The following is a 13,102-nucleotide window of genomic DNA, read 5'->3' as shown; positions in this document are numbered from 1 at the left end:
AATTTTCGATAATAGCCAGCCAACCCTAGGAAGCTTCGAATTTCAGTCACTGACTTGGGTCTGGGCCATTCTGTTATTGCTTCAACTTTCTTGGGATCTACCGAGACTCCGGCTGCTGAGATAATGTGTCCCAAGAATGCCACACTTCTTAACCAAAATTCACACTTCTTGAATTTGGCATAGAGTTTATTCTCCCTTAAGGTTTGCAGTGTAATACGAAGATGTTCTTTGTGATCCTCTTCACTAGGTGAGTATACGAGGATATCATCAATAAAAACCACCACGAACCTATCAAGAAACTGCTTGAAAACTCGGTTCATGAGGTCCATAAATGCTGCAGGGGCATTCGTCAAGCCGAACGGCATTACTAAAAATTCGTAGTGCCCATATCTTGTTCGGAAAGCCGTTTTTTGAACATCTCCTGTCTTGACCTTCAACTGGTGATAGCCCGATCGCAGATCTAGTTTGGAGAAAACAGTAGCTCCTTTAAGTTGATCAAATAAATCATCTATCCTTGGAAGAGGATATTTGTTCTTGATTGTGATCTTGTTGAGCTCTCTGTAATCTATACACATTCTCATGCTTCCATCTTTTTTCTTGACAAATAAGACTGGGGCTCCCCACGGGGATGCACTCGGTCTAATTTTCTTCTTGTCTAGCAGCTCTTGTAGTTTCTCTTTCAATTCCTTGAGTTCCGCTGGTGCCATTCGGTAAGGAGCTTTCGAAATCGGAGCAGCACCAGGCTCTAGCTGAATCTCAAATTCTACCTCTCGGTCTGGAACCATTCCGAGTAGTTCCTCCGGAAAGACATCTGGAAACTCTCGTACCATCGGAAGGTCTTCTAGTTTGAGCACTGGCTCTTCTTTTACCTCGCTCACCATAGCTAGGTAAATTTCTTCGCGACCTTTTATCGCCTTCCATGCTTGGGAGGCCGACAAGAGGGGTTTTCGTGTCTTGGTCTTGCCTTGGAATATAATTTCTTCGAGGTTTGTGGTTCGAAGTTTAACATTCTTATCCCGACAGTTAACCACTGCATGATGTCTAGACAACCAATCCATCCCAAGGATGACATCAAATTCTACCATGTTGAGTTCAACCAAATCAGCATCAAAGATTTGTTCACAGACACACACTTTACATTTTCTATGTATCTTGAGTGTCTCAATTATCTTGTTAGTAGGGGTTGCTACTCTCAGTGGTTCAGTTAGTTCCTCAGAGATAAGCCCTATCTTTTTAGCAAATCTCTTAGATAAAAACGAATGAGTGGCACCACAATCAAATAAAGCATATGCAGGCTTAGTATTGATTAAAATGGTACCTGCCACGACTTTATTCGCCTCATCTGCCTCTTCTTGTGTGATAGCAAACACACGAGCGTTGGGCTTTGTCTCTTTAGGTTGAGCTTGCGCAGTACCAGCATTCGGCCCGATCCTTGGCTTTACTGGTTCAGGACAATCGGTCATTCGGTGCCCCAACTTCCCACAATTGAAACAGGCGCCAGTTTTCCGATGGCATTCCCCTTCGTGACAGAAGTTGCAGGTAGGACACGGTTTGATCAATGGTCGACTCGAAGCAGAGTAAGTTCCCTTGGATGGTCCACCAGCTTGGTTCGGGCGCTTGGGTGTTGGCCCCATTGCAGAAGATTGACCAGACAGAGGTCGTTTGTTCTTGAAGTCGTCTTCCCGACGCTTGATATCCGATTCCGCTCGGATAGCTGCACCCATCAAGTCTGCAAAGTTGGCAGGCTGAAAAACTGCTAACGCCGACTGGATTCGGCTATTCAACCCCTTTTTGAAACGGTGCAGTTTCAGATCATCATCTCCCATAATGGTTGGGGCATAAGATCCAAGCTCATTGAATTTAGAAGTGTACTCCACCACTGACATATCTGAAGATTGCGTGAGGTTTTCAAATTCACTTAGCTTTTGAATTCGAACCTCAGCTGGAAAATATTGCTTCAGGAACGCAGTGCGAAACTGTTGCCATGTGATTGCTCCAGCCGCTAACATAGCAGGCGAGACAGCTTCCCACCATTTCCTTGCTTTATCCTCCAGAAAAGGGATTGTTACCTTCACTTTAAGTGCTTCAGGGACTTCAAGTAAACGCAATTGGTCCTCCATTTTCTTCATCCAATTTCTTCCCACCTCTGGGTCAGCATCTCCCTTAAACATTTCAGTTCGGTTCTTACGGAGCGATTCATAATGGAATTTTACTCCCTTAAACGCAAATGGCGGATTACCGTTGCCATTGGTATTTCCCATCCCTTGGAAGGGTCGTTGCTACTATTGCTGCGATAGCCGCATGGTCTTCTCAGCTCAGATTGATTCCTGGAGGTGGATTCGCATTATCTCCACGATTGTTGTTGCATGTTCTTGGGTGTCTTCCGGCCATTTCCTACAGTAAGGGAGTTCTAAGAGTTTGTCGAAACATGATACTTAAAAAAAAAAAAAGAAATAGCAGAATAAAATGAATCAATAAATAATCCCAAGAATAAAAGTTATTTTATCGATTCTCAAAATGTCATGAAGATAAATGAAGCAAAACAAACCAAGTCTCAAAACATCAAGGTATCTTGCTGAATCAAACAAAAACAATGCTGAATAAAAGGACTAAGCTAGATGAAAGCCTAATCTATAATCTCTCCATCGCCCATGGCTTCATTTTCCGCAGGAACAATTTCGGGGTTCTCTTCTGCCACCATGTCTACTTGTTGTAGGTGATTGATATGCTCGAGCAGGGCTGTGTTAAATTCATCACGAGCTTGCACAGAGTTTTGCAATACTTGCACTTGGTGTTGGAGTTCTAACGTTGCCATCATTCTTTGGTTGCTTAGGTCTTCGAGTAAAGTGATGGTAGCTAGGGACGACTCCAACTTCTTTTTCGTCTCCTCATGTTCCTTCTCTTCCTTATCAAGATAATATGCGAGTCTTTCGACGTCGGCTTCGAGGTGGTCCCGATGCTCCTCCATCTCACTCTTGTTCGCCTTTAGCTTCTTCATGTCTTCCATCATCTCCTCCTTCTCGTATTGCTCCACATATAGTGAAGTCCTCAATGACTCGATAACTTGCTCCTTGCTTCGAACAACGTTTTTGCGAGCCGTGACTTTGGTGCGAGCCATCTTCCTAGAATAAAGAGGGATGGGTTCAAGTTAGAATTCAAATTGATGAAATTTCAGGCATAATTTATATAGAACAAGATTTTCGGGCAATATTTCCAAAAATGGAAAATTTTGAGATTTCTTTATGGGCAGAAACTACAAGTCGAGGGTGTCATGGGACAATTCGCGAAATTGGATTTAGAATTTTCTAGGTGAAGTTATAAGCGTCCGAAAACTTTCCTAAAATGGCAAAAACGCAATTTCGGAGGCTTAAACGATTGAATTCGGGCTAAAAGCGTCATTAGTCATACATAGTATGAGTTTAACTCAGAAGATCGTTTCGGGTCAGGATACGTAGGGCTTTGGTCAAAATTTGACAACGTCAAATTTTTCGGTACGGAATCCAATCCGGATTTATGAACCTGGCGGCTCTGATACCACTAAAATGTCATGCCCCGAGACCGAGACGTGCCACCGGCGTTGTTTCAAATTCACACAAATTATAAAACAACCAGCCTCGTAGTACAGTATAAACCAAACCAGTCTATTATCATAAATAAACTTCAAAACATTGTCTTTACAACTCGATAAATCCAACAATAACAAAACCAATGCGGAAGCGTCTAAAAACTTAATAATAAAACATTAATATTAAAAATCCCAAAGATAAACATAACGACATTTAGTTTTATTGGTCATCAATCACCATCCCCAAAACATATCTTGCTCACGAACTTCTACATCATCATCTTCATAATCTGGGAGGGAAAAGTAAGGGGTGAGTGTTTTGGGAAACACTCAGCAAGTGGGGGCCGATCGTTCATACCAAAATATATATATATATTTATTTCAAAAACTCATGAATTAATTTAAATCATAAACATTTCATATCATGTCTCAACATAGCATAGCATAAATAACATCATAACATATTTGACATGACATAACATAATCTTTGACAAGACACTGAAATTCCTCTTATTACTCGTGGCTAACTGATCAGTCCCCTATATGTAATCCCTCTAAGGGGTGAGGTCATAGAACGGTTATTATACCCACCGTATCAGGACCATAACATAACATGGTTCGGAAATTCCCTTTCCACTCATAATTTGAGTCCTAACAATGTCAAAACATATCTCGAAAGAAACACCATCACGAACAATATTAAATAACAACTTCCAACGATTAACATAAACGATCGAAATTTTAAAGCATACATATTATTTTAAAACGTAAGCCCACTTACCATAAATGTGTACAGAAATCAAACAACCTTGCAAAGCCTGGATCGAGAATTCAAAAGAAAACTCGGAAATTCAGAATTTGATTATCTCCAAAAATTCCACTATGCCTCCTAGACCACGTGTTGAAAGCTTATTGGACAAGCATGCACTAGATCCTTCAATTCCCTAGGCCAATTCTCGAACAAATGATGGCACAAGCTGACAGAATTTCAAAACATAAATTGGCTACCCTATATTCCCACGTATATATGGAGAGAACCCAAAAATTGGAAACAAGACAAAGTACCTTTCCCAAGTGGCAGCCTTAAACGATAAAACAATTGGAGAAATTGAATGAATTTCTATGGAAATTCTCAGCCGAGAACAGAACCTATAAGCTAATTGAGTTTTTCGAAAATAAAGAGAGAAAGTGAGAGACTTTTGAGCGTGAATATTGTGAAGGTTGAGTCTGTATTTATAGGTACACAAGAATTAATGATAGACTAGGATTATGATTTTCAAAGTTTGAATAGAAATATATCTCCCAAGATTTGATTGCATCTAAATCTAAATCTTATATCTTCATAATATATGTAAACTAACTATCAAGATATCTAAAATATATTCTATCTCCAACAATATCTAATACTAATTATACAAAATACATTAATAAACAAAATAATAAGTAAATTAAAAATCTTAACCTTAAGGAAAATCAGGTCTTCACAGAATCACTACAATTTTAGAATACTTCCCCAATAATTCACCTAAGTATGCTGCTGCTGATGAATTCTTCATGTGCTGCCCCGCGTAAAAAGAACACCGATTAAAAGTGATTCTCTTGTCGGACACAAGGAAGCTAGATTGAGAGGAAAATACTGCTTTCTCTGTCTCGGCAAAAAAACTGCTTTTCTGGAAATATATCGTGGTGTATCCAGAAACCAGATGATTTTGTCCATGAACATTGCAACCGCGGTAAAACTGATTCCCTCCTTTGGCTTTCAACGATCCATTCACTCCTTTCAGCTTACAGTTACAGTTGTAGAAAACTGAATAATCTGACAAATTTTCTACAGAACATCACGAGCTAGAAACCGAACTCCAATAATCACTAGGATAATTCAAGATTTTTTAATAAGCACAATATATAACATGAGCAGAGGCATGTAAATTGGAGGAAAGACAAATTAAAGTGTAGCATATGATTAGGCATGCTTACTTAGTGTTGCAGCCGATTGACTCCCATCCAAACTCCCATTCGAAACAATCACCATTCTATCAATTCCCGCACCCTTAAGGACAATGTTGGTTTTTTCCATGCCAACATTAATCAGCTCGTAATACTCCCCGCTTTCGATATTGATATAAACGGGGTCGTTGCTATTGCTTGGGGAAGCCTCTAAGGCTTCGGAAATTGATCGAAACTCTCCCTTACCATCTTTAGACACTACAAATTATATTTTAGAGTTTTTCCCTTTCCTAAATACTAAGAAAAATACAGTAAAACCAATAACAAGCATGATGATAATGCACACCAGGACTCCTACTACCCACCATTGATGGTATTCTCTCTGCATTCTCCACCAATTGTCTGCTCGTTGGGTTAGAGTCAATGAAAAAAGAGGCTGCTGGGAGAGTTGGGAAAGGAAAAATTTGAAGAAATATCACCACCATCGTCGTTGTCGCCATCGTCATCATCATCAAACTGATCATATAATGCCTGTGGTGATGGGATAGCTAGCTACCTCAATTTAATGTATGTCAGTATACGTCCTATGGGAAGTGTCATGCAACATGGCGGGCTATGGGAAGTGTCATGCGACAATGGTGCACAAGGAACTATCTCAACATTTCCCGCATCCATAACTAGAAATGAGTAATTAGAGAATATCATTTTCTACAGATTAATTATATGGATGGATAACCAAAACTTCAAATATTTATTTAACCAGGAATTTAATGAAAACTATAGTTGCCACATTAATTAGGGATTGATGATTTTTGTTTAGTGAAAAAGGAAAAACAAAAACAAAAACAAACAAACAAACAAATTGTATAGTATCATATCAAGAGCTAGCAGAAGGAGACATTTTTTCATACTTCCAAATATTTTCCCCGACGACTCTGATTCTTTTTCTATTGGGTAGTGTCTTTTACACTAACAAATGAGACAACAACCAAAATTGAGACCAAGAGTTATGCCAAAGAAGCCCTTAAGAGGGTGTTCAAATTGGTTGAGTAAGTGAACAATTGGCTAGCTAGGTCAAGAGTTTGATTCTCCCTACCAACACTTTCTTGTACTAGCCTGTCACACAGGGCTTGCCTAGTGTGTTTTACTTGGTAACTTAGTTTGCAGGCTATCGTGTTAGTTCGGGGATTTACTCATTACATATCGAAAGTAACGGCTACGGGTTCTCATGTAAAAAAAAAAAATGCCAAAGAAGTTGGAGGATTCTTTGGCTGACAGCGGGAATTGATAAGTATATATTAATGGAGTAGAAGAGATACAATATAAATAACCCATTTATTAAACAAAAAAAAATATTACCTTCGAAAATACTATACTCTCTATTCGGCCACTAATTACATAACCGATAACTTCGACCCTACCCATGGGGTAATACCCCATGGATAGTGTGAAAGTATTTGATTGGTCCAATCATATGGGCCCCACATCAATCATGTGGGATCCACATAATTTAAATCAATCACAGCACTCCACATCATCCATGGGATATTACCCCATGGGTAGGTTCGAAATTTTCCAGATAACCTATGTATTAATATTTAATGGTACTAAACATTTATATCTACTTAATTTAATTTTTGCAGTCCATCATTAATGTCAGACCAATTACGTTTGCTGCACATGATGACATTGATTTTGATATGATGAAACAAAAATAAATTTTTTTTTCTATAGCTAGCTCTTACCAATCCAAAATCTATGTATAGACTGACCTGAAAATTATTTGATTTTTACAATTTATTATAATAGTGTAAAAACCAAAAGAGATTGGAAATGTAGCTCGAGAATCCCACAAACAAGCTTTGAGAAATTATACTACTAATTAGAACAATGCAAGCTGCGGAACAAAATAGATCGATCGAATTTCTAAAAAAAATGAGTGAGCTTAATTGCTAAACAATTACAAAATTAGTTTTCATAGGTACTTAATTTCTTATAATTCGTAGGTGTTTGTATTTCTCTTCTCCTTTATCGACCTCCTACCTCCCCAATTCTTATATATGTATATATATTCTGGTTTGAACGTACTTTTTTGCATATTTCTTTCGTCACAATGTGTACAAGTAGTTCAGGGGCACACAGTCACTCAAAAAAACATGCATGACGCTGAATTAATGTCACTAAACAAACAAAAGCTATCCATCTATATTAGGGAGTGTTTGCAATAACTAAAAAAAAAGTGATTGTTAGTTTTTGGATAGCTTTTGTTTGTTTAGTGACATTAATTCACTTTGAATAATTTTCAACAACGATACTACCTGAGTTTAAGGAACTGGAATCAACGAAAACTACTGGCACGTATTCCTCGATCGTAAGAACATTATCGATCCATAACAAATTCGAACAAAAGAGCGACACGTATTTCTTGTTGCAAACTACTCCAGTTTCTACAAAAATTCCTTCGACAAACAAAAAGGCATCAAAAGTGATGCTGAAAATTACAATGATGTGTCTACAGACGATATATATGTAGGTAGCCCCAAGGACTCAATTATCCTCATCCATCAGGCCCCTTTGGAACAGTACCGGCCATTATGATCTGGATCGGAAGAGAATTATAAACCAAAATTAAATCCTAAAGGGAACATAATATTCCACGCAATATGAAACAAGTTCATGCAAATTCTTGCAATTTTTAAGGATTGCCTGATCTATTTAAATATTGTCGAGACCCCGGCCCGTTAGCACAATTTATTTAAAACGCTCTTCTAACTTTTTATTTTTTTACTCGGCTTCAAACATCTTACTTGATTTTTATTTTATTTTTTTTACACATTTAAAAAGTGATTTTAAAGTTTGAGACATTGGAACTTTTGGTCGTTGATAATTTCATTGTTTCTAAACCTACATTGACAATCTCATTGTTTCTAAACTAAGATTGATAATCTCATTTTCGGTTTTTGTTAGCAACAAAATTTGATTTTATGCGTGACTGTTAGTTTTGTATTTAAGTGATTGCGTAACTTTTTTAATCTATTTAGTTATTTTTTGTTTTGTTCTATGATGAGTTTTAGTTTCTAATTTTATCTTGATTTTGAATTTTATTAAATTATTTGCAGCTTACCATAGTTTTTTTTAATTAAAAAACTTACTCATTGACTTGGAAAAAAAATCCACGTCCACTTGAGCTTGAAAAGGGAAAAAAATTACAAAATAGAATAAAATCTTAATTTATTGAATGATGATTACATGATGTTACTTTTTTTTATTAGTTTGCTAATATTTAGAAATGAAACATGTTTGTGAATTGAGATTGTGGCGTATTTACTCTTCAACGATTAAACCTAGCGTAATATATCGAACATGATTTAATTTTTTAAATTTTTTTTTGGAAAATTGTGGTCCACAGAATTAATTATCCAAATAACTATTTTTAAAATCATATTACTCATTTTCATTTTCATCCAAAAATGATTGTGACACACTCCATATTGTATTTCATAGGCTCACAGCTACATTTCTAATTATGTAATTATAATTATCACTTACTAATTTTAATACCTACCCGATCTATTTTATAACAATATAATATAATATAATAATTAGTAATATAAAGAATGGTGATCGAGTTAGTTGACATGCATGGACGGTAAACGTAAATTGACCTAGAAACATTTTCAGTAGATACGTGTCAAATCCTAGCTAGCTCGGTTGCCATCATTTGAACTAATTTTTAACCATTGAAATAACAACGTGTTCTGTCCTAATTACTGCATTTTACATTTTTCTTAAGGGAACTTGCAATCTTTATTAAAAAGATGCATGAGAGGAAACATAAAATTTTGCCAACACGTGTTGCTATATATCGTATTGTTTGAGCGGTTAATGTAGCCAAATGATAGCAGCACACTTAGATAGTGTTTGTAACTTCTAAAAATAAGTTATTATGAAAAATTTTTAAAACAAATTTAGAGTTGCAAATACTACATTAATTAGCTCATCTACAATATAACTCAATTAATCTTCTTGATATAATTCGGGTGACAGCTTGCACCGCCTCAATCTCTAGACTCTAGTTGTTATATAAACATTTTGAAAGCCCTTTTCCGATATGAGTTTCATTCATTCATTAATCATTCCTATAAGGCCATTAGGCTCCGGCCCCGTGTGTTTTCGTATTTGCTTTCCAATATTGCTAGGATCAGCTTCCCGGCCTTCCGAAGATGCTTCCGCAATGCAACACATGTTTCTGTAATTAATGCATTTCTTTTATGAGAGATAATTAATGCTTTTTACTTTTGTTTTCTAATCGTATACTATATTTTTAGCATCGGTCATTTACCAGTACTGATATTTCTATATGGTCGCTAGCTAGCTGGATACCTTTTTTTTTTGGTTATAGCTAGATACATTATTGCATAAAGTTGCAATATAATTTTTAAAGTTTGTGTCAAAACTTAAATACTAGCTAGCTAGTAGGGAATGGAATAATTAGTTACTATTTATGATATAATTAATAATACTCTTTGTTTCAAAATAATAATAATAATAATACTCTTAGGCGAAAAAATTGAAATAGCTAACTTGATGACATTAAATGACTTGAAGCGAATCTTATCATTAATTATATTAATTAAAAATAAACCACTGATATTAACATCTTTTGCCTTTTTTTACACTGGAATTCCCTATGGGAAATTTTACAAAATTAACAATAGCAAGAAAAAAAATGTATCAGCTTATTGCAGCCTTTCATTCATTTTCAACGAGTATGGATTAAGTACTGCAATAATATTTTTTATAATAAAATCAGCTCGATTAGTATATTATAATATAAGTATTATTACTACATTTTCTAATACATGTATTAAAATAAATATTACTAAAATACAAATGGGATTTGGGTTCGGTCGAGTAATTATGTGTCTGATCTTATAGATCAATTGCCTAATCTATACTGATACTACTGTACCCATCAAGATATAAAAGCTAATACATATATATACCCAAAACAATATACAATATTCCTAATTGACATAACTAATACCCGTTACAAATGGTCGGTATAGGTAGGATGAATTTAGCTTAGGTCAGTCCTAAGCTGTAGCTCATCCCAAATTTTTATTATTATTTATATAAATTTTTTACTTAGTCCATTAAGTACTTCACCCTTTCCACACTCTACTCCAACACAACTCTTTAATTTTAGCGCACAACTTCATTTTTTTCTTGAGAAAACTACATTTTTTATCCTGTAAATTTGTTATTTTTGTGATTTTATTCATCTATATTATAAAAGTTTTTAGTTTTATTCCCGCGATTTTTAGTTTGGCAATTCTAATCCTAGTTCATTGGAAGTGTTGATGTGATATTATATATATATTGACCTCACATCAATATTTTCTTTTTTCTATATTAGCGTCAAATCAGAAAAAAGACTAAAATTTTTAAAATAATAGTAAAGATATCAGACTAAAATTTAAATTTGACAATATAAAAACTCAAAATCTCAAATAGTAAAATATATATATATACATACATATATATATATATATATATATTTGTCTCGTAAGTTCAACCACATCCCTGCTCTAATTTCTAGATCCGTCAATCTTAGACTCTTATAATCATTCAACTCATTATCATCTATACTCTCGAGCATCAATTTGTTCTTTTAAAAGACAATGTATATCTTTCTACCATTAAATGTCGTGCATTTTGTGTGTGTATATATGCTGACAAAGCAGCACAAAGTTTATATATTACTGGAAACCATCGCATGTGCTTTCACGTGTCAGATAATTTTATGAGAGAAAAAATATGGGTATGTAGATAATTTAATAAGATTGATAAACGATGAAATTTGAAAAAAAAAATAGAGATAAAAAGAGATAATGATGTAGAGAAAAGTGAGAATAAATATTTAGTCATTTAATATATATATATATATGTAAAATAAAAGTGATATAAAGTTCAAGGAAATTAGTTCAGTTGAGCAAGCAGTCACTTGAGCAAGTGAAGGACATTATTCAAAGACAACCAAAATCAGTTTTGCAATTTCAGTAAGTGGGATTTTTTTATTTATAACTAAATAATTGAGTTATGTTATTTCCGATTAATGTATGAATTATATTATGATATGTATATCTATATGAGATTCTGTAAAATGATTTAAAAGTTGAGATGATATCCTCATTTATTGAGTGACGATCATATTATTCACCCACCTAAAATCATCTCAAATAGGGGTTACTATTATTTTGGTTAAACCGAATTAACCAACCTAACAGAAAGAATTCGAAAATTCAGTTCGATTAATTCGAAAATTCGGTTTAGTGTTAAAAAATTTCGGTTAATTCGGTTCGATTTTTGATTTTCGTTAAAAAAAATTCGGTTAACCGAATTATAAATAATTAAATTTCGATTTTTTTATTAGTCTTTAAATATAATTTATAATATTTTTTTCAATATGTTTATATTTAATGTTGTACTTAATTTTTGTTATTTTAATTTTTTAAAGCTTAATGTGTTTTATTATGATAAAAATATCATATTTCAATCATTAATTTTATAAAAAATTATATTTGTAAATTTATTTAATAAAAAAATCGGTCAATTCGGTGACCGACCGAATTAACAGCTTTTCATTCGGTTCGGTTAAATCGATTTTAACTAACCGAATGCTCACCCCTAATCTCAGATAAAAACGAAGAAAAAATCGAATAAGAGACATAAAACCAATTTTGGAGTTAGTGAAGGAAAATCAAGAACTCCACTGCATGTAAGATTGAAAGAAAGTTTAATTTCAATAATTATCAAGTTAATTACCATAATATATATGTGTTGTGATTTATGCCTATAAACAAATGATTTTTTATGTGGGAAATATTTCATTATTATTTTTTCATGCATGTTTTTAATTCTTTATAAATATCGAAAATTTCAAGATTATTATTATGTGATATTAAATATTTGTATATAAGAGTTATATACAAGAGGATAATATTTAAAATATAATAATCTAAATATGTCCGAAATTTAAAATTAAAGTTGGGATCTTTAATTTAAAATTACAAGCATGGTTCATTATATTTTGAATAGAATAATCTTATCCGGATTGTTAATAATGAGATTATTAGAATGAAAAAAGATTTATATAATATGATTATATAGGACTGAAACAAGATTAATTTTGAATCTCTATAAAATTCCGTATCATATTAAAAATTTAATATTAATCAATGATGGTCATGCGTGAGTCAATATTAATTCTGAGTTCTCTTGTTTATGGTGTTGTATTTTTTGATATATCGAGGTAATGACACAAATTAGATGTTGTCAAAGTTCTTGATATATTGGAAATATAATTAAATAAACACCTGAGAATATTAATTGAAAAAACATGTTGTGCACATGTCTTTTAAATAATTTTCTTATTGCATTCAATTTCTTTATTTATAGTTTTGTATTTCTTAGAACATGTTTTAAAATTGGTAATATCAGATATATCTTGATTCGAAATATATGATTTCTGATGATATATTATTTTCATGCTTTGTAGGTTTTTATTTATGAAAACATATTGAAGAT

The 13,102-nt window shown here is 33.8% G+C and overlaps 1 protein-coding gene across 1 annotated transcript; it reads right to left on the bottom strand.

The window, feature by feature from the left end:
* Positions 1 to 5,046: 5,046 nt before the first annotated feature.
* Positions 5,047 to 6,012, bottom strand: LOC140868186 (probable pectinesterase/pectinesterase inhibitor 39). The gene is made up of 3 exons (XM_073272909.1): positions 5,859 to 6,012; positions 5,543 to 5,770; positions 5,047 to 5,393 (listed from the first exon to the last, which is right to left on the bottom strand). The coding sequence occupies exons 1-3, from the start codon at positions 6,010 to 6,012 to the stop codon at positions 5,047 to 5,049; spliced, it is 729 nt and encodes a 242-aa protein (XP_073129010.1).
* Between the last annotated feature and the right edge of the window lie 7,090 nt (positions 6,013 to 13,102).

This window comes from Henckelia pumila, chromosome 1, assembly GCF_033568475.1.
Source record: "Henckelia pumila isolate YLH828 chromosome 1, ASM3356847v2, whole genome shotgun sequence".
NCBI lineage: Eukaryota > Viridiplantae > Streptophyta > Magnoliopsida > Lamiales > Gesneriaceae > Henckelia > Henckelia pumila.
This window is presented reverse-complemented; position numbering and strand designations above follow the sequence as displayed.